Source organism: Saccopteryx bilineata, chromosome 9 (assembly GCF_036850765.1).
Source record: "Saccopteryx bilineata isolate mSacBil1 chromosome 9, mSacBil1_pri_phased_curated, whole genome shotgun sequence".
Lineage (NCBI taxonomy): Eukaryota > Metazoa > Chordata > Mammalia > Chiroptera > Emballonuridae > Saccopteryx > Saccopteryx bilineata.
This window is the reverse complement of record NC_089498.1, coordinates 10,614,709-10,637,500: the sequence shown is the minus strand read 5'-3', so window position 1 is coordinate 10,637,500 and position 22,792 is coordinate 10,614,709. Positions and strand designations below refer to the sequence as shown.

General features: G+C 44.8%; 1 protein-coding gene across 3 annotated transcripts in view; it reads left to right on the top strand.

Moving 5' to 3' along the window:
• The first annotated feature begins 3,982 nt into the window (after positions 1-3,982).
• The window catches only part of CSNK2A2 (casein kinase 2 alpha 2), a 40,937-nt gene continuing 22,127 nt past the window's right edge, over positions 3,983-22,792 (top strand). For 2 of the 3 annotated variants that reach the window (XM_066244102.1, XM_066244101.1), the window contains exons 1-4: positions 3,985-4,427; positions 5,065-5,176; positions 14,727-14,828; positions 16,920-16,970. In XM_066244102.1, coding sequence (XP_066100199.1) covers positions 4,324-4,427; positions 5,065-5,176; positions 14,727-14,828; positions 16,920-16,970 — 369 coding nt within the window. In that variant the 5' untranslated portion in view covers positions 3,985-4,323. Of the gene's footprint in view, positions 4,428-5,064; positions 5,177-14,726; positions 14,829-16,919; positions 16,971-22,792 lie in introns of all 3 variants that reach the window. The other variant, XM_066244103.1, reaches the window with a different exon arrangement.

Genomic DNA, 22,792 nt, shown 5'->3' with positions numbered 1-22,792 from the left:
CAGGGTTAAGAACCTCTGGTCTTGACCAGTTTGCAGGGACTTCTCAGGAAGAAATCCTAAGGCTGCATTAAGAGATTGAGAATGTTTGTGTTACTGTTTGTGACAGAGACTTACAAAGGTTTGCAGGTTTGGGAATGAAATTCCAAAGTCCACTTATTTCACAAATGCTTTGTTTTTTGGAAACATTTTCCAATCTGTCAAAATGTTGCCAGCTCACTTTCTAATTGTCAACGTTTCTCCAGGCTGCTCCCCTGTGCCTGGGTATACTTGTGTATGCAGGCGCCCACGTTTTTTCTGGAGAACCATTGGAGGAAAAACTGTAGATACTAAGAGACTTCTTCCCTAAACACTTGGCATGGACTCAAGAGATTCCCCTGCACAACCACAGTGTAATCCTCACACTTACAACACTGACCAGTACTGTTACGCAATGTATATCCCTTATTCAAATCTCTCCAGCAGTCCCAATAGTGGGTTTTTTAAATGTAGTCTTTAAAAAAAATTATTTATTAATTTTAGGCAGAGAGGAAGGGAGAAAGAGGGAGAGAGACAGAAATATCAATCCATTCCTGTATTCGCCCTGATCAGGAATCGAACCGGCAACCTCTGCTCTTCAGGCCATGCTCCAATCAACAGAGCTATCTGACCAGGGCCCAATAGTGTTCTTTTAGCTGTATTCTTTTTCCTTCCCTTCTTTCCTCCCTCCCTCCTTTCCTTCCTGCCTTTGTCATCCATGATCAAATCCAGTTATACACTTCATTTAGTTTAATTTTGCAGGCTCCTTTAATCAAGGACTCTACTTTTGAATTGTTTCCTCTTGTGACATTGACTTTTTTTGAGAGAGAGATACAGAGACAGAGACAGGAACGGAGAGAGATGAGATGCATCAAGTTATGATAGCATCACTTTCATTGATTGCTTCTCATATATGCCTTGACCAGGGGGCTCAAGCCAAGCCAGTGACCCCTTGCTCAAGCCAGTGACCATGGGATCATGTCTATGATCCTACACTTAAGCCGGGAACCCTGTGCTCAAGCTGGTGAGCCTGCAATCAAGCCAGCAATCTTGGGTTTCAAACCTGGGACCTCAGCGTCCCAGGTCGATGCTCTATCCTCTGCACCACCACCAATCAGGTGTGACATTGACATTTTTGAAGAGTTCAGACTAGCTGTTTTGTATCATGTTCCCCAGTTTGTATTTGTCTGATTCTGTCCTTGTTACTAGATTCAAGTTCAGCATTTTTGGCAGATATCATGTCCTTTCTTGGTGCATCATGTCAGAGGGCCAGTTGGTCTCTTACTGAAGACAAGTTTGACTTATGGTTAAAGTGATGACCTCTGGGTTTCTCTTTGGAAGGAATGTGAGTTGAGTGTTACCCTGTGTTCATTGAAAGCCTCCAACTGTGGTGAATGCTGGGTGAGCCAGGGATGAGCATGCAGACTCAGTCCTTGCTCTCATGCTGTTTTTGTAGTGGAGGAGACATACCATAACCTAGGAGACAAATAATTACAAAATATGACGTTCTCTGAAGGATGTGGATAGGGTGCCGAGGTAGAGAAGTATCAACTCTAACATTGGAAGTGAACAGAAAGGTGAGACTTGAAAAGGAATAAAGAGTCAGGTATAGGAAGGTGGAGGTGGAAGAGGTGGAGTTGGCCAAGCTTGCAGGTTGCAAGGAGCTGAAAGATGGGCGGGCATATGGTGGTTTCACGGAGGGAAAGTGATAGGAGAAAAGCCCTGAGGCCCTGGCCGGTTGGCTCAGCGGTAGAGCGTCGGCCTAGCGTGCGGAGGACCCGGGTTCGATTCCCGGCCAGGGCACACAGGAGAAGCACCCATTTGCTTCTCCATCCCTCTGCCGCGCTTTCCTCTCTGTCTCTCTCGTCCCCTCCCGCAGCCAAGGCTCCATTGGAGCAAAGATGGCCCGGGCGCTGGGGATGGCTCTGTGGCCTCTGCCCCAGGCGCTAGAGTGGCTCTGGTCGCAACATGGCGACGCCCAGGATGGGCAGAGCATCGCCCCCTGGTGGGCAGAGCGTCGCCCCTAGTGGGCATGCCGGGTGGATCCCGGTCGGGCGCATGCGGGAGTCTGTCTGACTGTCTCTCCCTGTTTCCAGCTTCAGAAAAATGAAAGAAAAAAAAAAAAAAAAAAAAAAAGCCCTGGGTCTGGTAATAATAATATTGAGCACTTAATATCTGCTAGACAGTGTTCTAAGTGTTTTACATGGTTTACCTTATCTAATTCTCCCCACAGGCACCGAAATAGGTGCCATTACTGTTTTTATGCTATAAAATCTGCAGCACAGAGAGGCTAAGTTATTGGCCCAAGGTCACACAGCTTGTAAGTAGTAGAGCTGGGATTTAAACCTGTATGGATCTGGCGCCACAGTCTGTGCTCTTAACTGTATCAAGAAAGAGAAAGCAGGGTTTCACCTAGAAAACAGAATGTGGAAAAGGATGGGGGTCAGAGCATCCTGGGCTGAGGAAGGAAGTTCTCTTAATAAAGAATGCAGGATAGGCCCTGGCCGGTTGGCTCAGTGGTAGAGCGTCGGCCTGGCGTGCAGAGGTCCCGGGTTCGATTCCTGGCCAGGGCACACAGGAGAAGCGCCCATCTGCTTCTCCACCCCTCCCCCTCTCCTTCCTCTCTGTCTCTCTCTTCCCCTCCCGCAGCCAAGGCTCCATTGGAGCAAAGATGGCCTGGGCGCTGGGGATGGCTCCTTGGCCTCTGCCCCAGGCACTAGAGTGGTTCTGGTCGCAACAGAGCGATGCCCCGGAGGGGCAGAGCATCGCCCCCTGGTGGGCCTGCCGGGTGGATCCCGGTCCGGCGCATGCGGGAGTCTGTCTGACTGTCTCTCCCCGTTTCCAGCTTCAGAAAAATACAAAAAAAGAAAAAGAAAAAAAGAATGCAGGATAAAGACAAAAGAAAGGCGCAGAAAATCACAGAGAGAACAGCGTTAAGGGCTAAAAGACAACATACTAACAATACAGGCCGAAGTTTGGTTGATCACCTTGTACTCCAACAACACCTAACCCCTGGCCTGTCCCTTCAGATAGGACTTTCACAATTCTCTTGCTTTCTATTCTCCCAAACAAAACCGGGGTATTTATTTATCTAGTCAATAAGTGTCTCCCACAAGTTGGGTTTTTAATTGCAAAGAGAAAAATAGGAATTTCCGTGAGCAACCTGGCCGACTCCAGCTAACTAAGCGACGGAAATGAAGAGTAAGAGGGTTCTTAGGCAAGAATAGGTCTGGAAGGAAGTTTTCCAGCCTGGAAGAGAGGGTTTTATGAGGAAGGCTCTGGAAGGAGAAAGAAGAAGGAGCCTCGTGATGTCCATCTGTCCATCGCGGAAGAGGGGCGTCTCTACGAGGGATGGAGAAACCTTCAGGTGGGGGAGATCCTGAGTGACAAGACTGAGTCACTAATGTGGCGCAGTGGATAGTTTTGACCTGGAACGCTGAGGTCGCCTGTTCAAAACCCTGGGCTTGCCCGGTCAAGGCACATATGGAAGTTGATTCTTCCTGCTCCTCCCCCTCCACTCTCTCTCTCTCTTTCTTACTTTTCTCTCTATATAAAAATGAGTAACTAAAATCTAAAAAAAGATTGAGTCACTGGAGAGAGACTTGATGGGAACAGTTTGGGTGACAGGAGGTCAGAATAGGGTCCTTATAGGAGGTCTGGTGGGGAAATTCTGGATGATTTGGGGTAGGGATCTCCAGGACAGTCCCGAAGGAAGGGTACACGACCGGCAGGGCTCTGCCGTAGGGGAGGCCGGGTGAGCGCGTCGGGCCCAGCGGAGGCTGAGAGCTCGGGCAGCGGGGGTCCCGGCGGCAGGAGCAGGGGGCGGGGCCGGCGCCGCCCGCGGTCCCCCCGCGCTGCAGGGGGCGCTGTGAGCCGGGGCGGGCCCGGGCCGGCGGCGGCCGCTCCTAGCGAGAGCGGCCCTTTTTCCGGGTTTCCTCCTCCTTCTCCTCCTCCTCCTCCTTCTTCGCCGCCGCCGCCGCCGCCGCTGCCCCTTTCCCGGCCGGCGGCCGCCGCTGCCGGTGCCGCCGCCGCCGCCTCGGGGCCGCGAGCCGAGCGCAGGCCGCCGCGGAGCGCGAGCGCCGGCCGCCCCACCGCCCCGCCGGCCGCTCCAGGGCCCGGCCGGTTCGGCCGGCGCCCCCCGCGCCCCCAGCCCGCCCCCGCGGGCCCGGCCTGGCGTGGCCGCCCGCCGCCGCGCTCCTCCTCCTCCTCCGGCGCCCCGCGGCCCGCCGGCTCCTCCGCCCGCCGGCCCGCGCCCCCCGCCGCGCCGCCGCCGCCGGCGCCCCGCGGCGCCCCCCGGCCGCGCCCGCCATGCCCGGCCCGGCCGCGGGCAGCAGGGCCCGGGTCTACGCCGAGGTGAACAGCCTGAGGAGCCGCGACTACTGGGACTACGAGGCGCACGTCCCGAGCTGGGGGTAAAGCCGCCGCCCCCCGCCGGCCTCGCCGGCCGCCGGGCCGCCCCGCGGCGCCCCGGGTCCCGTCCTCGGCGCCCTCGCCCCGCCGCGCGCCCCCTGTCTCTCCCGAGCCCCGAGGATGCTTCCTGTCTGCGGGGAGGAGCGGGGCCCGGCCCGGCGGACGGGAGGGAGCGGCCCTCTCCGCACACTTCTGGGTTTCTGTTGGGATGGGAAGTCAGCCTCTGTCCTCGGGAGTTAACATTCTTCGCCTTTTTGGTTTTTGAAGTGAGGCTGGGTGGGAGGAAATTTGAAAGAGACGCCCCGATTCTCAAAGCGGGCGCGGTGTGCTCCAGGGTGTGGAGTACGAGGCAGGTGCTGGGGTGCCCGGCAGAGGGGCCCCCTCGGAGCCTCCGCGCCGGGGTCTCTGCTCAGCCTTCCTCCCTGCTCTCCCCAGTTAGGGGGCACCGGTTAGACCAGGGGAGCCAGGTCTGTGTTGTGTCCTTCATGTAGGGGATGAGGTGTGGCCTGATGGGTCGAAAACTTCCAAAGTGCTCCAGTAATGGCCGAGGCTGGGGGCGTGGGGGGCGGTGTATATAGTGGCCTAGGCTTGGTTGCCCCCGAGCCCTGGCATTTATACTTCCCTCTTGCTTTTTCACAGTAATCAAGATGATTACCAACTGGTCCGAAAACTTGGTCGGGGAAAGTATAGTGAAGTATTTGAGGCCATTAACATCACCAACAATGAGAGAGTGGTTGTAAAAATTCTCAAGGTGAGTGTCCTAAGGGTGGCATCACCCCGCGCTCCCCCCCAGCTCAGGAGACAAACTGCCCCAGCCACATTCTAGAACAAGTGGTCCAGTGCATCCTGTCTGCCTGGCGCCCCCACCCCACCCCATTTTCCTGTGAACTTTCACAAAAAAGCCATGCAGCCTGTATCAATTGTAAGCATGATAGCTCAGGAACATTCTTGTTTTGAAATGGAATTACAGACTCCCAAAGTTGGAGATTCCTGATTTTGAAATGTGACTATGCATTCCCAAATTTGAAAATTCCAAAGAGGCTCCATTTGTTACAAGATAAATAGGTACTCAGAAGGAGGAAAAACCAGTGCATGAAGATCCCATCGTGCCAAGGGCTCCTTGAGTTTGTGCCTCTTGGTGCTCTAAGTTATTCCAGGGAGAGAGTTGGGAAACCTGGAAGCAGCTTCAGAAATGAGTTTGCTGCCAAAATGGAGGGAAACCTCTCAGTGAGTGGTCACTTGTTTCTTCTTTGGTGATAAAGGTTTCTGGTGGGGTGGGTGTGGTGAGCCAGTTGAGCCGAAGGTTCATGGTTGCTTATCAGCCAGTAAGTGAAGTTGGGAACAATAGATGAGTATACTCATAACCACTAAAATAATAATTGGGACAAAACAGTCTTATTTGGTTGAGCCACCTAAGTTTGATCGTTTGTCATCTCTTGGATGAAGACATGATCTCCCTGAGCATGAAGAGTTGGCTAAATTCTCCTTTAGGTAACTGGTTGTATAGCTTTAACAGTGAATTGTTTTAATGTACCAAAAAGTAATGCGTAGAGTTGGTGAAGTCCTCATCAGTGCCAGGTCACTTAATGTGTGTGCATGTAATTTAGTGAGCTACTGAGAAGACCAAAGAGTGATTATTCAAGGCACTTTTACAGATGCAAGATGTCCAGTGTGGCCATTTTGCAGAGGCTCTGTGAATAAGAATGTGGAGTTGCAAAACCATTTCTATACCTGAACAACAGAGTTAGGGTATGTGTGTCCTTGTTTAATTGTGAGGGGTCAGGCTTACACTGTCTGAAAATCACCTTTCAGGAGAGTGGTCAGCTCTTAGCATCACCCTAGCCTAGTGATGAGGAGGCAGCATTAGAGGTATTTGTGTTGTCAGAAACACTGGGACGAGAAGGGAGAAAGTGATGTTGAAGATGTGGAATTCGACTCCCCTCTTCCCTAAGTAGGAATTGCACCTACAAAGACATGTGGTCCTTTTTTTCTTTTTCTTCACAAGCATAAACATTTAAAGAAAGTTCCCTTTCAGAGAAGTCACCTGGGGAAGCCGTACAATTTTCTTCTGTATACATGAGCACAAATGTTTTTAGTGTAAGCTGCATACAATTTTTAGGAAGTAAACAAAGCATACATTGGAGTTAGGGATGCTCATATTTCGCTGCAGTACATTCAGAAGAATGAACGCTTACTCTAAAGCAAATCTAGCCCTCCTCATCCTGAAGTGCAGAGGTGATTGGTTTGATCTCCGGTTAGGGCACATATAGGAGCAGATGAGTGTTCCTGTCTCTCTTCCTTTCTCCCTTACTCTCTGTCTAGAATCAATACAATAAACTTAAAAAAAAAATCTAGAAAACTGTCTGAACTTTTGAATAATGTCAGCACTTTTCAAATAAGTGCAACTTCCAGTGGTGACTTTGAAAGGAAGGTGTTCAGGTAGACACATAAGTATCGATACTTAGGGAAGCATCGCACTGCTCTTTGGTCATCCTTCTAGAGAACTTTATAATCTATCCCATATTGTATAGATTTGCAGGATACATTGTTTAGGGAACCCAATATGGAAGCCGAAAGTTATTTTACTGACAAGAAACAAACAAAGACACACAAATAATTTAACCTCACTATGTTGAAATGCTTCTTAGCCAGAACTCCCTTTTCTTATTTCTTCTTGTCTCTTACTGCTCATTTTAGCATCATAATGTTGACTGCACAGTCAGTTTCAGTGTTCTGGATTAAGACTTGGGGGACCCCTTTGATGCTTTAGTTAACGAAGTGTTGTTTCTTGTTTTTTTTTTTCTTGTGTTTTTTTTTACAAAGTCAGAGAGAGGGATAGACAGACAGGAACGGAGAGAGATAAGAAGCATCAATCATCAGTTTTTCATTGCGACACCTTAATTGTTCATTGATTGCTTTCTCATATGTGCCTTGACTGCGGGCCTTCAGCAGACCGAGTAACCCCTTGCTCAAGCCAGCAACCTTGGGTTCAAGCTGGTGAGCCTTGCTCAAACCAATGAGCTCAAGCTGGCGACCTCGGAGTCTCGAACCTGGGTCCTCTGCATCCCCGTCTGATGCTCTCTCCACTGCGCCACTGCCTAGTCAGGCTCTTGTTTTTTTTTCAATGCAAGTTTTTTCAGGGTGCAGCCTGAACCAACTTGCTTCCACTGGTGCAAACTACATTCACTTCTTTGTTTTTCAAAGCCCTGTAGCGTTTCTATCTAGCTTTTGTTCTATCTGAAGGATGGGGTAAAAAACGACTAATGGTATTATTGTGGTTTTCTCACTGTTCTGACAGTTTGGATTAAAGTAGGTTTAAAAATTTTTTTTAAAAGGATAGGATCTTTATCCAAAGTTGTGCTTCTCTATTCATAGAAATCGAAGTTGTGACTAATAACTGCTATTGTGTTTAGTTATGGGGTCCTTACCCGACTACCAGCTGCTCATAATCTGAGGGAATCTAGAAAAAGTTTCCTCTTTATGGAGGCCTACAGTGTTTCACTGCAGGAAGAAGTTGACAGTATTAATGTATGCACAGCAACCCAGATAGAAGGTACAGTCCTTGAGGACAAGGAGTGTCTTCTTCTCTGGTCAGTAATATTTCCAGTCCAGTGTATGAGAATGGCTGGATGATGAATGACCACAGAGGAATTTCATATCCTTTCATTTGCACCAGTAGTAGATTTCTAAGTATTTTATTGATCAAAACATACTGGTTATTAAGAGGCTTTAGGAGTTTAGATGTTAATGAGCACAATTTTACTGTCTATCCTGAAGTGAAATTATGAGGCCAAAATCTTAAAACTTTCCAGTCGATAGGATGGTTATATATATTTTTGACAGAAATTGTTTTGAGGAGAAAAGAGAGATATGAGGAAAGGGGATGGTAAGGGTCGATATAGAGCAGAAAGCCAATTTAATGCCTAAAGTTGCAATTTTTGATTCTGAAAAATCAATTTTTCAGTTCCATTGTAGTATCTCTTAGGAGGGTGTTCACAAAGATAAAAGTATTTGGCTATTTTGGCCAACTTTTAACATTTTGCAAGCACCACTTGTCATTTTAGCCCTTCTTGGGATCCTTTAAACTATTTCCAAAAGAGAAGTTAAGAAGAATGAACTGCTTACTCTAAAGCAAATCCAGCCCAGGCTACTAAGCCTGGTTGGCTTAGTAGATAGAGTGTTGGCCCAGCATGTGAGCGTCCAGGGTTCGATTCCCAGTCGGCACACGGGAGAAGCGACCATCTGCTTCTCTTCCCCTCCTTTTCCCCCTTCTCTCTCTCTTCCCCTTTCGCAATCAGTGGCTCAGTTGGTTTGAGCATCGGCCCCAGATGGGGGTTGCCAGGTGGATCACAGTCAGGGTGCATGGGGGGAGTCTGTCTCCCCTCCTCCCTCTTAAAAAAAAAAGGCAATACCATATTTCAAAAAGCAAGACCCCGAGAGAACATGGCTTGCTCAGGGTTGCATGGTTAGGATGCATTAGGTTAAGGAGTATTTCTTTCGGAGATATGAGGAGCGCAGTTAGGACTTTGCAGGATATTTGACCCTTTTTTTTTTTAAGTGAGAAGTGGGGAGGCAGAGAGACAGACTCTCGCATGCACCCCTGCCGGGTATCCACCCAGTAAGCTCCCTATGTGGTGATTCTCTGCCCATCAGGGGCCCTTGCTCTGTTGCTTGGCAACTGAGTTATTTTAGCACCTGAGGTGAGGCCATGGAGCCATCCTCAGCGCCAGGGCCAGCTTGCTCCAAGAAGGAGCCATGCTGTAGGAGGGGAAGAAAGGAAGGGAGGGGTGTGAAGAAACATGGTCGTTTGGCCTGTGTGCCCTGGCTGGGAATAGAACCCAGGACATCCACACACCGGGCCGACGCTCTACCACTGAGCAACCAGCCAGGGCCGATATTTGACTTCTTGATGTACTGGAAGGATTGCCAAGCACTCACTAGATAGAAGTCAAATTGTTGCTAGTGATTTTCAGTTACTCTTGTAAGGAGCAGCTTGACTTTTGTGGGTGGCTGGGTGATGTGGAATAGATGGTCCTCCGAGAGCTCCACGGATGCAGGCCCGGTTTCCGATTTGTATCCACAGCAGCATGGTTGATCCATAAATGAAATGTTACTTTACTGTCTTGGTGTGAAGCCTCGGTAACTAGTATTTTTACATTTTTTTAACCCATACAGTTCCTCCAGGTCTCATCATGAACACTTGCCAGATGTTTCAGTTAATGGTTTTATCCCTTTAGGAGAGTTTTTTTGGAGAGTGTGAAAAGACTGTCTTGATATGGAGTACCCATTTTTATGAATAGCATAGCTGCAGATAATTTCTAGAGCCTCATTTTAGGATCTGCCACCTCAAAGTCAGGGCAGTGTGTAGTGTGAGCAGTGCTATAAATGGAGGGCAGAGACTTGCGTTCTAGAAACAGCCTAGTTTATGCCCACTTGACTGTCTTAATCTATAAAATGGGTGTGCCTTGTTTAACTCACAAGGTTGTTGAGAGAAACGAGATACAGATGGGTAGGTAGGTATGGGAATTTACAAGGTAGTTTTATTTCCTGAGAGAGAGAGAGAGGCCTGGGAAATGGACTGCCTGGATTCAGACATTAATTCTGAAACTTAGAAGCTCTATGATTTTGAGCAGTTATTTAAACTCTGCCTCAGTGTCCTGTAACACTGTTAAAAATACTCATCTCAGCACTCTTAAGTGTTGATTAAGGCCTGACCTATGGTGGCGCAGTGGATAAAGCGTTGACCTGGAATGCTGAGGTCACTAGTTGGAAACCCCGGGCTTGCCTGATCGAGGCCCACATGGGAGTTGATGCTTCCTGCTTCTCCTCACTTTCCCTCTCTTTCACTCCTCCTCTTCTGTCCCCCCCCCTAAAATGAATTTAAAATATTTTAAAAATAAATGTTGATTAAAATGTACTTAAAACACCATCTGACACTTATAAACCAATAAAAATAATAAATGACGTATCATTTGGGCCAAGTAAACGGTTTTAGGGGACAGAACCAATAGGAGAAAGGACTGCCATTCTCTTGATGAGATTCAGAAGGCCTGTTGTGTGTCTTGCCTTTTTAAATTAAAAAGTGTTTAAATCCCAGAGTAAACAGTTACTCTCAGGAGTTGATGATGAAATGGGGGAGAAGAGACTTGAACTATTAGGGAAAGTGGCTATGAAGAAATCCCGCTGCTCAGATCATGTTTATACTTAGGTCAGTTCCGGGGGGTTTGGGAGATGCTACCAGGATAAAGTAAACGCCCTCATCCAGTCCAAATTTTCTTCCTCACTGTATCCCACACTCCTGGCAACCAGTGGTCTTTGTACTAGTTTATTGCAGGTGATGATATTTATATCTTAGTGGGCAATCATTACTTTGGTAAGTGGAAGAAAGTAAATCCAGATTTGAAAGTTCTGAGCTATAGTCCTGTCTGTCTTTATCAATTAATTTGAAATGCAGAGAAGTTAAAATAGAACCTTGCCTGTTAATATTTGCCCGGATTTATTCTTATACCTTTGCGGATTTATTCTTATACCTTTGGTAGATGTTAATTTACATATTCAATCATAATTAAGTGCTAGTAGTTGAAATTCTCAGATCTAGCTTTTTAAGAAGCAGCTCTGAGGAAATAAATTGGAGAGACTATTGAGATCAACTTTTGTGTTTCCAAGCATGCCATAACTAAATTTGACTTTTTTAAAAAAAATTGGGAACGTTGGTAAATAGGGAAAGAAAAAAAGTATTTTAGTCTTGAATTACATTGAAGAAGGTTCTTCTAAATAGCTGAAACCTTCAGAAACCTTCTGAAAAGGCCCTTCCTTCCTTCCTGCCTTCCTTCCTGCCTTCCTTCCTGCCTTCCTTCCATCCTGACTGCCTTCCTTCCTTCCTGCCTTCCTTCCATCCTGACTGCCTTCCTGCCTTCTCCAAGCTTATACACAGAAAATTTTAAATGTTTTTTCCTTTAAATATTCTCTTTAATACTTTCTTTTTTTTTTTTTTTTTTTCTTTTTCATTTTTCTGAAGCTGGAAACAGGGAGAGACAGTCAGACAGACTCCCGCATGCGCCCGACCGGGATCCACCCGGCACGCCCACCATGGGGCGATGCTCTGCCCACCCGGGGGCGATGCTCTGCCCATCCTGGGCGTCGCCATGTTGCGACCAGAGCCACTCTAGCGCCTGAGGCAGAGGCCACAGAGCCATCCCCAGCGTCCGGGCCACGTTTGCTCCAGTGGAGCCTTGGCTGCGGGAGGGGAAGAGAGAGACAGAGAGGAAAGCGCGGCAGAGGGGTGGAGAAGCAAATGGGCGCTTCTCCTGTGTGCCCTGGCCGGGAATCGAACCCGGGTCCTCCGCACGCTAGGCCGACGCTCTACCGCTGAATACTTTCTTTTTTTAAAGCTATTTGACATTTTCTCTACTGGACTTTGAGGGGGGGGAAATGGGGGGGGTTTGGAAAACAGCTAAACTGATTCAGTTAGAATCTTTTACACAGATAAGATCTGAATTGAAATCAATGAACCCTAGTTGAGAGAGACTTTCTCTGGCATGCAAGGTGAAATGATGTGATGGAAGTGTAGTTTATGTGCTGTCTATTACTGGAATGAGTGCCAGCACAGGGCTAGGGAGTCAGCATCCTTGATTCTGTAAAATTCATGGTCTGCTTTCCTTAGGGTGCGGGGGTCCTCCCTTGTAAATCCTGACTTTTTCTCTCCAGTTGCATTTGTCGAGTTGAAGTGGTCACTTTCGCTGCCTGGGAGCTCATTGGTTTTGTGCCCTGGGGCGTTGCCAAGGGTTAGAGGAATAAGCTGAGGCTAACGAGTCACCTGGGGGCATGTCCTGGGCTGGAGGTCACTTTCCTTTTTTACAGTCTCTAGGTCTTTTGTCTAGGACATTTGTGCTAGGACTCCAGCTGCTGTGTGACTCCATTGTGCTACTTCAGTTGCCCTGCTGTCTCCAGTCTCTGTTTGCAAAGGAAGTTGTTGGACAGGTGACAGTTGAGTAGCAAAATATGGTCACTTGTTCTATAAGTTACCTTTAGACATAATGAAAGATATCTTCATCTTAACTGGGTTTTCCAGAAACAGGGTGCCTGTCTGACCTGTTGCTGAGTAACAGGAGAGGAGAGCAAAGCTTTATATGTGGCATCGTCATAAAAGCCACTTATTTAATGGGTTACCCCTATACTAATTCACTGTTAGGAGGAGAGGAGGTCTTTAGGCTTCTGGTTGTGGAGTTTTGTGTGTGTGTGTGTGCTTGTTTTTTTCTGTTACCACTCCCACAGATCTGTAACTGCTTTCCTGTAATGGAGGACAAGTCTAGAATTTTCTTACATTGACTATACCAGTAGCATTGACTGAATTTATAGGTATGATAGCTTTTATTTTTCTTTCAACTTTTTGACATAATTTTAGACTTACAGAAGAGTTGTAAGAATTTCTAAATAGCTTTTCCTCAGATTTTTCAACTCTTAACATTTATTTGTCTCTCTTGTTCTTTTTCATTTATCTACGTATGTGTATGTATATATATATAAACATATACATACTTATTTTACAACGTTTTGAAGTGCTTGAGAGTAAATTGCAGTCATCCTAACTTTAGTGTGTATTTCCTAAAAGCAAGGACAATTTCTTACATAACCTACAGTGCCAGGATCAAAATTAGAAATTAACATTGATATGGTGCTCTGAGCTAATCTGTAGTCCCCATTCACACTTACCAATTGTCCTCATAATGTTCTTTATATAAGGAAGTCCCAGACCATGTGTTACATTCAGTTGTCTTACTTTTTAAATCTGAAACAGTTGCTCAGTCTGTGTATTTTATGACGTTGACATTTTTGGAGCTTATTGGGCTACTTATTTTGTAGTACCCTTCTCTGGCGTCATGTCTGAAAGCTTCATTTTCCCAAAGTATTGAGCCTCCTTAGTGAAGAAGAAGGGAATACGGAATGAGACCGCTAAGGGGAGATGGAAGGGACACACCAGCCAGGTCTGCTCTGCGGGGAACCCTGGCAGAGAGGAATGGGCACGATCCTTGGCAGTGGGCAGAGAGGAGTGCAGACAGATTCCAGTCTCGACTGAGCACTCCATTTGTAAGTGATGCAGATGCTCTGTGTCTCAGAATCTTCGTCCCCTGTTTTGTTGTGTGTTCAGAGCTGTAGCTTAGTGACCAGCAGCAGGAGGGGTCTTTGGCACGTGTATGTGTTATATCAACACACACAGGTTTATTGAATCTTGTTTCATGGCAGAGCCACTGGCCTCTGTCCCCTGTGCTACAGCGGTGTCTGTGGTGGACAACTTTTTCCCTTGGCTGTGTTAGTGACACAGCCACCCGTGGGAAATGAAAGCGCACGGGCTCCCAATGACCTGCAGAGTCAGACTGTCTAGATTTGATTCCTGCTCCCTCTCATTACCATTAGCTGTGTGACTCTTGGACAGATAGCTCAACATGGCTGAATTGATTACCTAGGAGTTTTGTGGAGATGAAATATGATTTATTACTAACTACAAATTTGAAAAATAGTAAAGCTAACATTTGTTGGTTACTTACTATATGCCAGTACTGTGCTAAGTGCTTTATAAAACATTGTGATATGCTAATTTGTCATCTTCAAGCTCATTAGCCCGCTAAGAAATAGCATGTATAATGCTGGCATTTCTGATTAAGGCCTTTAATGTTGCTATTGAGCAGATTGAAAGGTTAGCAGGTAGCAGGTATCCATCACCCCTTTCTTTGGGAATGGGATCTGTTGGGAAATTTGACTGGTTCTGTGCTGATTTCAGATTCTAGATGTTGAGGAAATGGGAGTGGCGACAGGAAATGGGAGTCAGCAGCTGGGAAACTAGTTTGTAACTTGATGTCAGTGAACTGTTCTTCACTCCTGGAAGACAAAATTACATGTAACTCATTGGGACAGCAGGCATCTCACCATTTTGTTGATGTTTTTCCATTTGTTGGGTGCATGATGTACAGCTGTTCAGAGCTATAACATTTTCCACTTGGCAGTTACCCAGTAAGCATTTTATTTTTAAAGTGTGACATGGATGTTCAAAATGTTTAAGTGCCCTACTTAAAGATCTGATACGTAAGCTATAAGTCTAAATTATTTAACTTAATCTTATTTAAGTTCTTATGGGCAGGCCCATTTTATCTGGGGGTTTTTTCTCTTCTAATTTAGACATGCTCGTCAACGTAACACAGTATACAAGATAGTGCGGTATCCATTTGATTCACTAACATTGTTTTCAAGTTTTATTTATTAATTTCAAAGGGAGTCTTACTTCTTATTACTCTTGTGTATTTAAGCCAGTGAAGAAAAAGAAGATAAAACGAGAGGTTAAGATTCTGGAGAACCTTCGTGGTGGGACAAATATCATTAAGCTGATTGACACTGTGAAGGACCCTGTGGTAGGTGCCTGATGGTGGAGGGTTGGTGTGTGTATGTATGTATGTGAGAGAGAGACACACACACACACAGAACCTAAAATAATGAGAACTGTTAGGTCGTGAGGGTGATTGTGTTTGTCTTTACTACTGAATGGTTTTGAAAACCAGAGAAAATCATGGAGGCTCAATGAGAAAATAGCCACCACCACTTCTGTAGAACCTAGAAACGTATGTTATGTGTCAAACCCCTGTCCCAGGTTTATTACCTCATTAGTTTGATTCAGCCACAAATGTTTGCTGTGTATCTCCTTTAAGGCCCTGCTTTTCTCCCAGTTTGAAAGTTCATTGCTACCAATTAGCGTTTTCTTGCCTCACATTGAAAATCTGGGTTTCAGAAGGAAGTACCGAATATTGCCGTGTGGACACCTGACACAGAGCTGAGCAGGTCACAGGCCCAGGGACCTTGGAGGGACTGAGCTTGCTATTTCTCAGACTGGTCTTTCATTTAGCATCCAGCATTAGAGTTCACATTGTGTATGCCGAACTGTCGGAGCTATTTTTGCTAAAATGCTTAATTTTTAGCCGTTGTAGTAGTGCTGTATAATTTTTTTCCTCTTCCCAGTAGTAACTTGACCCTAAGTGTTTATGATTACTAAGGCTTTTTTGGTACCATGTTTTTACCACGTCCCATCCCATTTCTGTCCTTCACCTGCTATACCTCAGATGTTTCCCTGTTCTCCGGAGTAGCTTTTTTTAATTTAAGAAGAAGGTCTATGTTTCTGTCTGCCAAAGACATCCTCATAATATGGTGACTAAAATGCATTGGGCACTTACTGTGTGCCCGGCACTAGTCTGAGTGTTTAACTGGATCGCATCATTTAATCCTCAGCACAGGCATTGTCTGCACTGGCACATTGTACAGGTAGGAAAACTGAAGTCGACGAGGGTTAAGTGATTTGCCCAGCATTACACAGGGTTGTTGAGCTGAAGAATAAGCAAAGTTTTTTATTTTGGTCTCTGAAAAGACTGAGAAGGATGGTTATATTCTACATTCTATCTGATTGCCTCTAAACATGCCCTAACTTCTAGGGGATTTTCCTCCCAGCCTGCTGGGAGATCTGGCAGTCTCCACGAAGCGCTTCCCCTTTGCGCTGGGAGGAACCCTTTGCCCAGGACTGCTGCTGCTCCTGGCAGAGCTGTGTGGTGCCCTGTGGCCGGTCTCCTAGGTCATTTCAGCCTGCTCCTTCAGCAAGTCTTCCCAGCCAGGAAGATTTCCAAGATGATTTTTGTTTTCTTTCTATAATGCTAATGCTTTTAAGCCCCTGCTTTGTTCCCAGTTTTGAAAGCTTATTACTGCCGATTAGCATTATTTTACCTCACTTGTGTAAACTTGACATTTGAAAATCTGTATTTTCAAAGGAAGTAATGACTTTATACGCATTGCATTAAAGATTATAGTGCTTTAAAAGTACTTGATTGTATGATTTTTGGGGAACACATCTACTTTGTAAGGTGAGACATTATTTAAGGGTCTCTAGCCAAAGAAGTAATTTAGCATTATGGCTTACTGGTAATCACGGGCATTTTCCTTCTGGATCCTGAAAAGACTCATGCTGGATTCCTAAGCCCTATGTTAATTCTATGAAACGCGTCTGGCTGGCTGCACCAGGACAAAGACTTGTCGCCCCTTCCGTAGTTGGCACACTGCAGAGTGTGCCTCTTCTCACACTGGGCCAGGCCCACCGGGCAGGACGGGCAGAGGACACATCTTTAAAAAACAACAGTAAAACTTCATTATGAAAAATGTTAGCCATTTACAAAAGTAAAGTGAATAATATGAACCTCCCTGCATTCAGTACTTAATTTTAGCAGTTAGCCCATGGCCAACTTTGTTTCATCTGTATCCCACCCACTTCCCCGCCCCTGTTGCTCACCATCCCCTTATTTTGAAGCAAATTCTAGACATAAACTTTCAAGGATACTTTCTTACTAGTCTCGCCCTGGTGGGTGAATCTTTTTCATCTAAGTGGGATTTAAGGATGGGCTAGTGCAGAGAAGCAAGTTATGTCTGTTGTCTGAATACTTAATAAGCATTCCTGTTTTCTTTTGCAGTCAAAGACGCCAGCTTTGGTATTTGAATATATCAATAATACAGACTTTAAGGTGCGTATGTACTTTCTCTTTCTGGGAGGGGGTTCATAGGGGATGGGATGGTGGCCACAAGAACTGTTGATACTCTGGAACACCAGGGAGGGGCGGAAAGGTCATTGACGACAGTAGGAAGTAACAGACTGGATTCCTTCTAGCCATGAGTACAGGATACAGAAAGTGGTCAGGGTTCTTGCCTTAAGTAATTACTCATCACCCTTTGCCCTGCTTACTCTCGGAGTAGCTGCAGGGCTGAGTCTAAGCTGATGGCTCATCTCTAGTACTCCTGTTTGAGACAACATAAGTCTGTTGTAGATGTTAACTTTGATTTTCTTAGGTATCTTACATTGCTGATAGGAAGTGATAAACAGATACAGGGCTCGCCTGAAAGGAAGCAGTACATGGGATTCAGACTCTCACATGGTGTGTGTTCATCACTCCACAGAGCAAATGACATAGAAAAGCCCCATCCTGGGTTGTTTATATTTCTTTTGTTTATAATGCATGCTAATTTAGACTGACATGTTCTTCTAAAAACATGTTGGTTTTTCATGAATTTGTTTGTATTGTTTTTCAAACACTGCAACCTTTACTTGAGAAGATTTTGGGGCCAGGTATACTGGACACAGTGGACCACAAAGTGAAAACCAATAAAGGAGAAAACTTTTTTTTTAATCAAAAGTGGTTTTGATTTTTAGGGGCATTTAGAGAACCTTTAGGTGATTACAACTGTGTTGTTGACTAAAAGGCTTGTGATTATGTTGCGATAGAAGTTGGGGACAAACCAGATCAGCAGTGGAAGTATGGTGTCAGGAGAGATGTTTTTGGGTGAAAATGAAAGAACCTCATCCTCACAGTTAATTTTTCTTCGGTAATCATTATAAAATGTCTCTAAGGCTAATTAGTAAAAAAAAAAAAAAAAAAGCCAAAGAGGGCATTACGACCTAAAACAATCAGCAAGTGTTGTGTGTAGTGTAGCATTCCCATAATGTAACAATCTTCCTTGTTAATATAGTAAACTCTAAAAAGTGTATAAATTTTTTCATTAAGGAGCATAGCACACTTCACTGGTACTGTTCTGTGCTGATATATGCGCTGACCTCACTTTTGCTACGAATGGCCCAGGTTTATCAAGGTGTATATGTATATGTATATGTGTGTGTGTTTCTTAAGAAATAGGTTTTCATGAAACCAAAACTTTTAACTAATGCAAAAATTTCAAAGCCAGTCTTCATGGAATTTCTTAGTGAAAACCTTCAGTTTTAAATGCCTTTGCTTCCTATCGAGTCTTTACCGTTGTCCAGCCACACATGTAAAATTTCACTTCTGCATTTTGTGTTTGTGGTGGGGTGTTGGTGTTTTTCTGAAGTGAAAAGCAGGGAGGCAGAGAGACAGACTCCCGCATGCGCCCGACGGGATCCACCCGGCATGCCCACCAGGGGGCAATGCTCTGCCCATCTGGGGCGTTGCTCTGTTGCAGCTGGAGCCATTCTAGCACCTGAGGTGGAGGCCATGGAGCTGTCCTCAGTGCCCAGGCCAACTTTGCTCCAATGGAGCCTTGGCTGCGGGAGGGGAAGAGAGAGACAGAGAAAGGAGAGGGGGAGGAATGGAGAAGCAGAGGGCGTCTCTCCTGTGTGCCCTGGCCAGGAATCTAACCCAGGACTTCACACCTCTGCTCGATACTCAACTGATGAGCCAACTGGCCAGGGCCCTGCATTTTGTGTTTCTTAAATTGGCAGTTTGATTTAACAACATGCAGATCAGTTTGTAATTCCCTGAAGAAATCTGACTTATTATAAAGAGAATGTTTTGATGGCATATATTCTATATGAGAGTTCTTTAAAAGGATCATAGGAATTTAATGTGTTTATAGGCTTGTGTAACTGAAAACATCTTTACTTAATCTTCATAATTAATAATATATTTGCTGTAGTATAGAATTCTAATTTGTAATTAATAATTTGCTCAGGATTTTTAAGAGATTGTTCTGCTCTTACCACTGAAGCCATTCTGGTTTTGCCTTGTGTGGTCTGTCGTTTTTCTTCTGAGAGCTTGTAGGATCTTTTCCTGCTTGGGCTCGGAAATTTCCCAGGGACATACTTTCCTGCGGGTAGCTTTCATCTCTCGTTCTGAATACTTACGGGCTTTTTCCGTCTAGAGACTCATGTCCTTCTGTTTTGGAAAAATATTTTTAATGTTCTTTGATTTTCTTCCCTTTCTTCTTTGTTCTCACTTTCTCAAACTCAGATGTGTTAGACTTCCTATTTTAGGGCTCTATTTTGTTCTCTGAACCTTTTAAAATAGTATCCAGTTCTTTTATGTTTTATGTAATATCTTCTGTTTCCTCACTGAGAGGTTTTTTTTCTCATTATGTTTTCTTTCTTCTTCATGCCTTTTCTGTTTTTTTTTCCAAATTCCTTTTTTGGAGTGTTTCTGGTTTTGATCTCTGTTACCTTTACTAAAATGTCATGGTTTTTGAATGTCCAGATTTTAGAGGAGCAGAGTTGCTGGTTCCTGATCGTCAGCTCCCGTCTCCAGCACGCAGGCCTGGCTGCCGCGTGTTAGCAGCCCCGGGTTGGGGAGGAGGCCTGTGGGGACTGTCCTGTGTGCTTTCCTTGAGCCCCCTTTTCATGGTGCTGTTTTAAACTCGCTTTTCTGTTTTCAGTTCAGTCGGTCCTCTTTAGCGGTAGTGGGCGTCTCGGATTCCTGAGCCTTGCTGTAGTTCTGTGGTTTGAAGGTGTTTGCTTCTGCTCGGTCAGCTGGACATCTGTTCCAGCTTCAAAACGTCCTCTCTCCTTCTCTCAGCTATTGTGAGTTAATCCCCCTGCTCCTTTTACTGTCACTTGAGAGGCATCTGGGGGATAGCGGGGTGGGATGTGTCTCATCTGCCAGGGGACCTGGAGGTGTCCCCTCTGCGTGTTCAGGTCATCTTAACAGATCATTAAATGTCAGGCAGCAGATGTGTATTTTGGAAGAGCAAACCATGGCAGGAAAGTCACTTGCTTTTCCAGGCAGCACAACAGGTGACAAACCCATTGGTTTCAAGTCTCAGTGTCCTTCAGGCTTTTGATTTGGTCCTGGGTCCATCTTATTAGGAAAGCTTGTCTTAATCTTCATTTTATTGTTAAGTATATTAATAACTGTTAGTGGTTTTTTAAAGATTTTATTTGTTGATTTTACAAAGAGATGAGAGGGGAGGGCAGAGTGAGAAGTATCAACTCATAGTTAGTTGCTTCACTTTTTGTTCATTGTTTGCTTATTGTATGTGCCTTGACCAGACAAGCCCAGGGTTTCGAACCGGTGATCTCAGCGTTCCAGGTCAACACTATCCGCTGCCACCACAGGCCAGGCGATAGCTGGTGTTTAGGTGTTGCCCAGGAAAGGTTTGTTTCTGATTTAGTATCAGGAGTGAGTCAACAGTGATAAATCCTGCAGTCCATTCTTTCCAGTATTTTTTATTGATACTAAATTTTAGTATATAATTTCCTTTTAATGTCAAGTCCTGACTTTCGTATCAGGGTTATACTAACTTCACAAAATAAGTCAGGTAGCTCTTTCTATTTTCTGAAAATTTTTATATAAAATAGGGATTTTCTAGGTGGGTGTGTTTTTGAGGAGAGGGGAGACTTTGGATTGCACTGTGCTTTTTTATTGAATTGATTGGGTGACACTGGTTAATAAAATGATACAGGATCAGGTGTCCAGTTCTGTGGTACCTCATCTGTGTATTGTATTATGTGCTCCCTATCCAAAGTCAAGTATCCTTGCATCACCATTTATCCCTCAGGAGGTTTTCTGTTTGTTTTTGCTTAATCCCTTCACCTTTTCTGCCTTAGACTTTCCTTTTTAACCCCCGTTAGACTTTCCTTTCTAACATACGGTAGGTTAAAGGGTAACTTCAGTTTTCTATCTTTTCTTGAGTCTATTTGGTTAATACCTATTTTTAAAGTTTTCTATTTTAATATAATTTATTTTAATCCTATCAAAATTATTGATAGTTATTGATAGGATTCTCTTAGGACTTAAAAAAAACTTTACTGTGTTTGTAATTATGCTTTTCTTTACTTTGAACATTACACCCTTTGTCTCTTTTTTTTTGTAAGAGAGAGATAGGGAAGGGGGAGAGAGGGAGAGAAGCATCAGCTTATTGCTTTCCCTTTAGTTGTGCATTGAGCTTCTCGTACTTGACCTGGGCTGTGCTGTTCCAGTGTCCCCTTGGCTCATGCCACCAACCTTGGGCTTTTCATATCAGCACCTTTTGGGCTCAAGCTAGAGAGCTTTGGCATCATGGAGACGATTCCCCTACTCAAGCCAGCAACCTCAGCATTCCAGGTCAACACTTGATCCACTGTACCATTACCGGTTAGACCAGGGGTTGGGAACCTTTTCTGGCTGAGAAAGCCATGAATGCCACTTTTTTTTTTTCTTTTTTTTTACAGAGACAGAGAGAGGAATAAACAGGGACAGACAGACAGGATACAGACAGGAATGGAGAGATGAGAAGCATCAATCATTAGTTTTTCATTGCGTATTATAACACCTTAGTTGTTCATTGATTGCTTTCTCATATGTGCCTTGACCGCAGGCCTTCAGCAGACCAAGTGACCCCTTGCTCGAGCCAGTGACCTTGGGTCCAAGCTGGTGAGCTTTTGCTCAAGCCAAATGAGTCCACACTCAAGCTAGTGACCTTGAGGTCTCGAACCTGGGTCCTCCGCATCCCAGTCCGATGCTCTATCCACTGTGCCACCGCTCTATCCACTGTGCCACCACCCAGTCAGACTCTTTTATTATTTGTGATTTCCTTTCTTCCTTAATTTGTTTCTTTCTTGTGTTTTCATTGTTTTTCTCTCTAACTTCTTGAGTTGAAGTCCACTGTCTCTTTCTTGACTGGCAGTAAGTCCATAAACCCCAAGCACCAGTTTAGCTGTAGTCCATAGTTATGGACTCACTTTTGTTATGTTCAAAGTAGAAATACAAATTTCAAACTTGTAGATTTGTTTTTCCCCCAAAACATTTTACTTTGAAAATTTGTAGACCTAAAAATTGGAAAGAGCAGCACAGTCCTTAATTACCCTTATGTTATTCATCTAGATTTACCAGTTAATATTTTGCCACATTTGCAGTTATTCCTCCCCATACCCACATGATCCCCTCTTTATCTCTAGCTGTCTTTTTGCTGAAGCCATCTTAAAGTAAGTTGCAGGCACCATGATGCTGCTCTTCTAACTATGCTAGCACTGTAAGTAGGTAGGATATTTTCCTACATAATCACAATATTAGTACACTTAAGAAATTTAATATTTATACAATAATCATCTAGTAGACAGTATTGGGTCCACATTAAAAAGTTTCCCAGTAATCGTTGTCCTGGGAATGTCCTTCATAGCTGTATGATTGTGAATATATGATCCAGGATCCACTTCATTTTTAAAAAAAATAATAAGTATTGATTCCTAATTTGACTGCACTGTGTTCAGAGAACATGATCAATATAATGTTTATTGTCTGGAATTTGTTGATGATTGAAGCTTGTGACTTTAGTACATGGTAAATTTTTATATCAAGCTTGTTAATTTAGTTCAGATCTTTTATGGCCTTATTTTTTTTCCTTGATATTTCATCTTATGGTAGAAGTGCTGTTTTAGTCAATTTCTGCTTTAAATCATCAGTTGTAATACTTTATAGATGTCAAAGCAATAATAAAAGATGCGTGGTAATACTTAGGGCAAAAGGCAAAACTTCGGAATGAATGAATAAGAAAAGCCAGTCTCTAAAAGTTGGAGTGGCCTGACCAGGCGGTGGTGCAGTGGATAGAGCATCGGACTGGGATGCGGAAG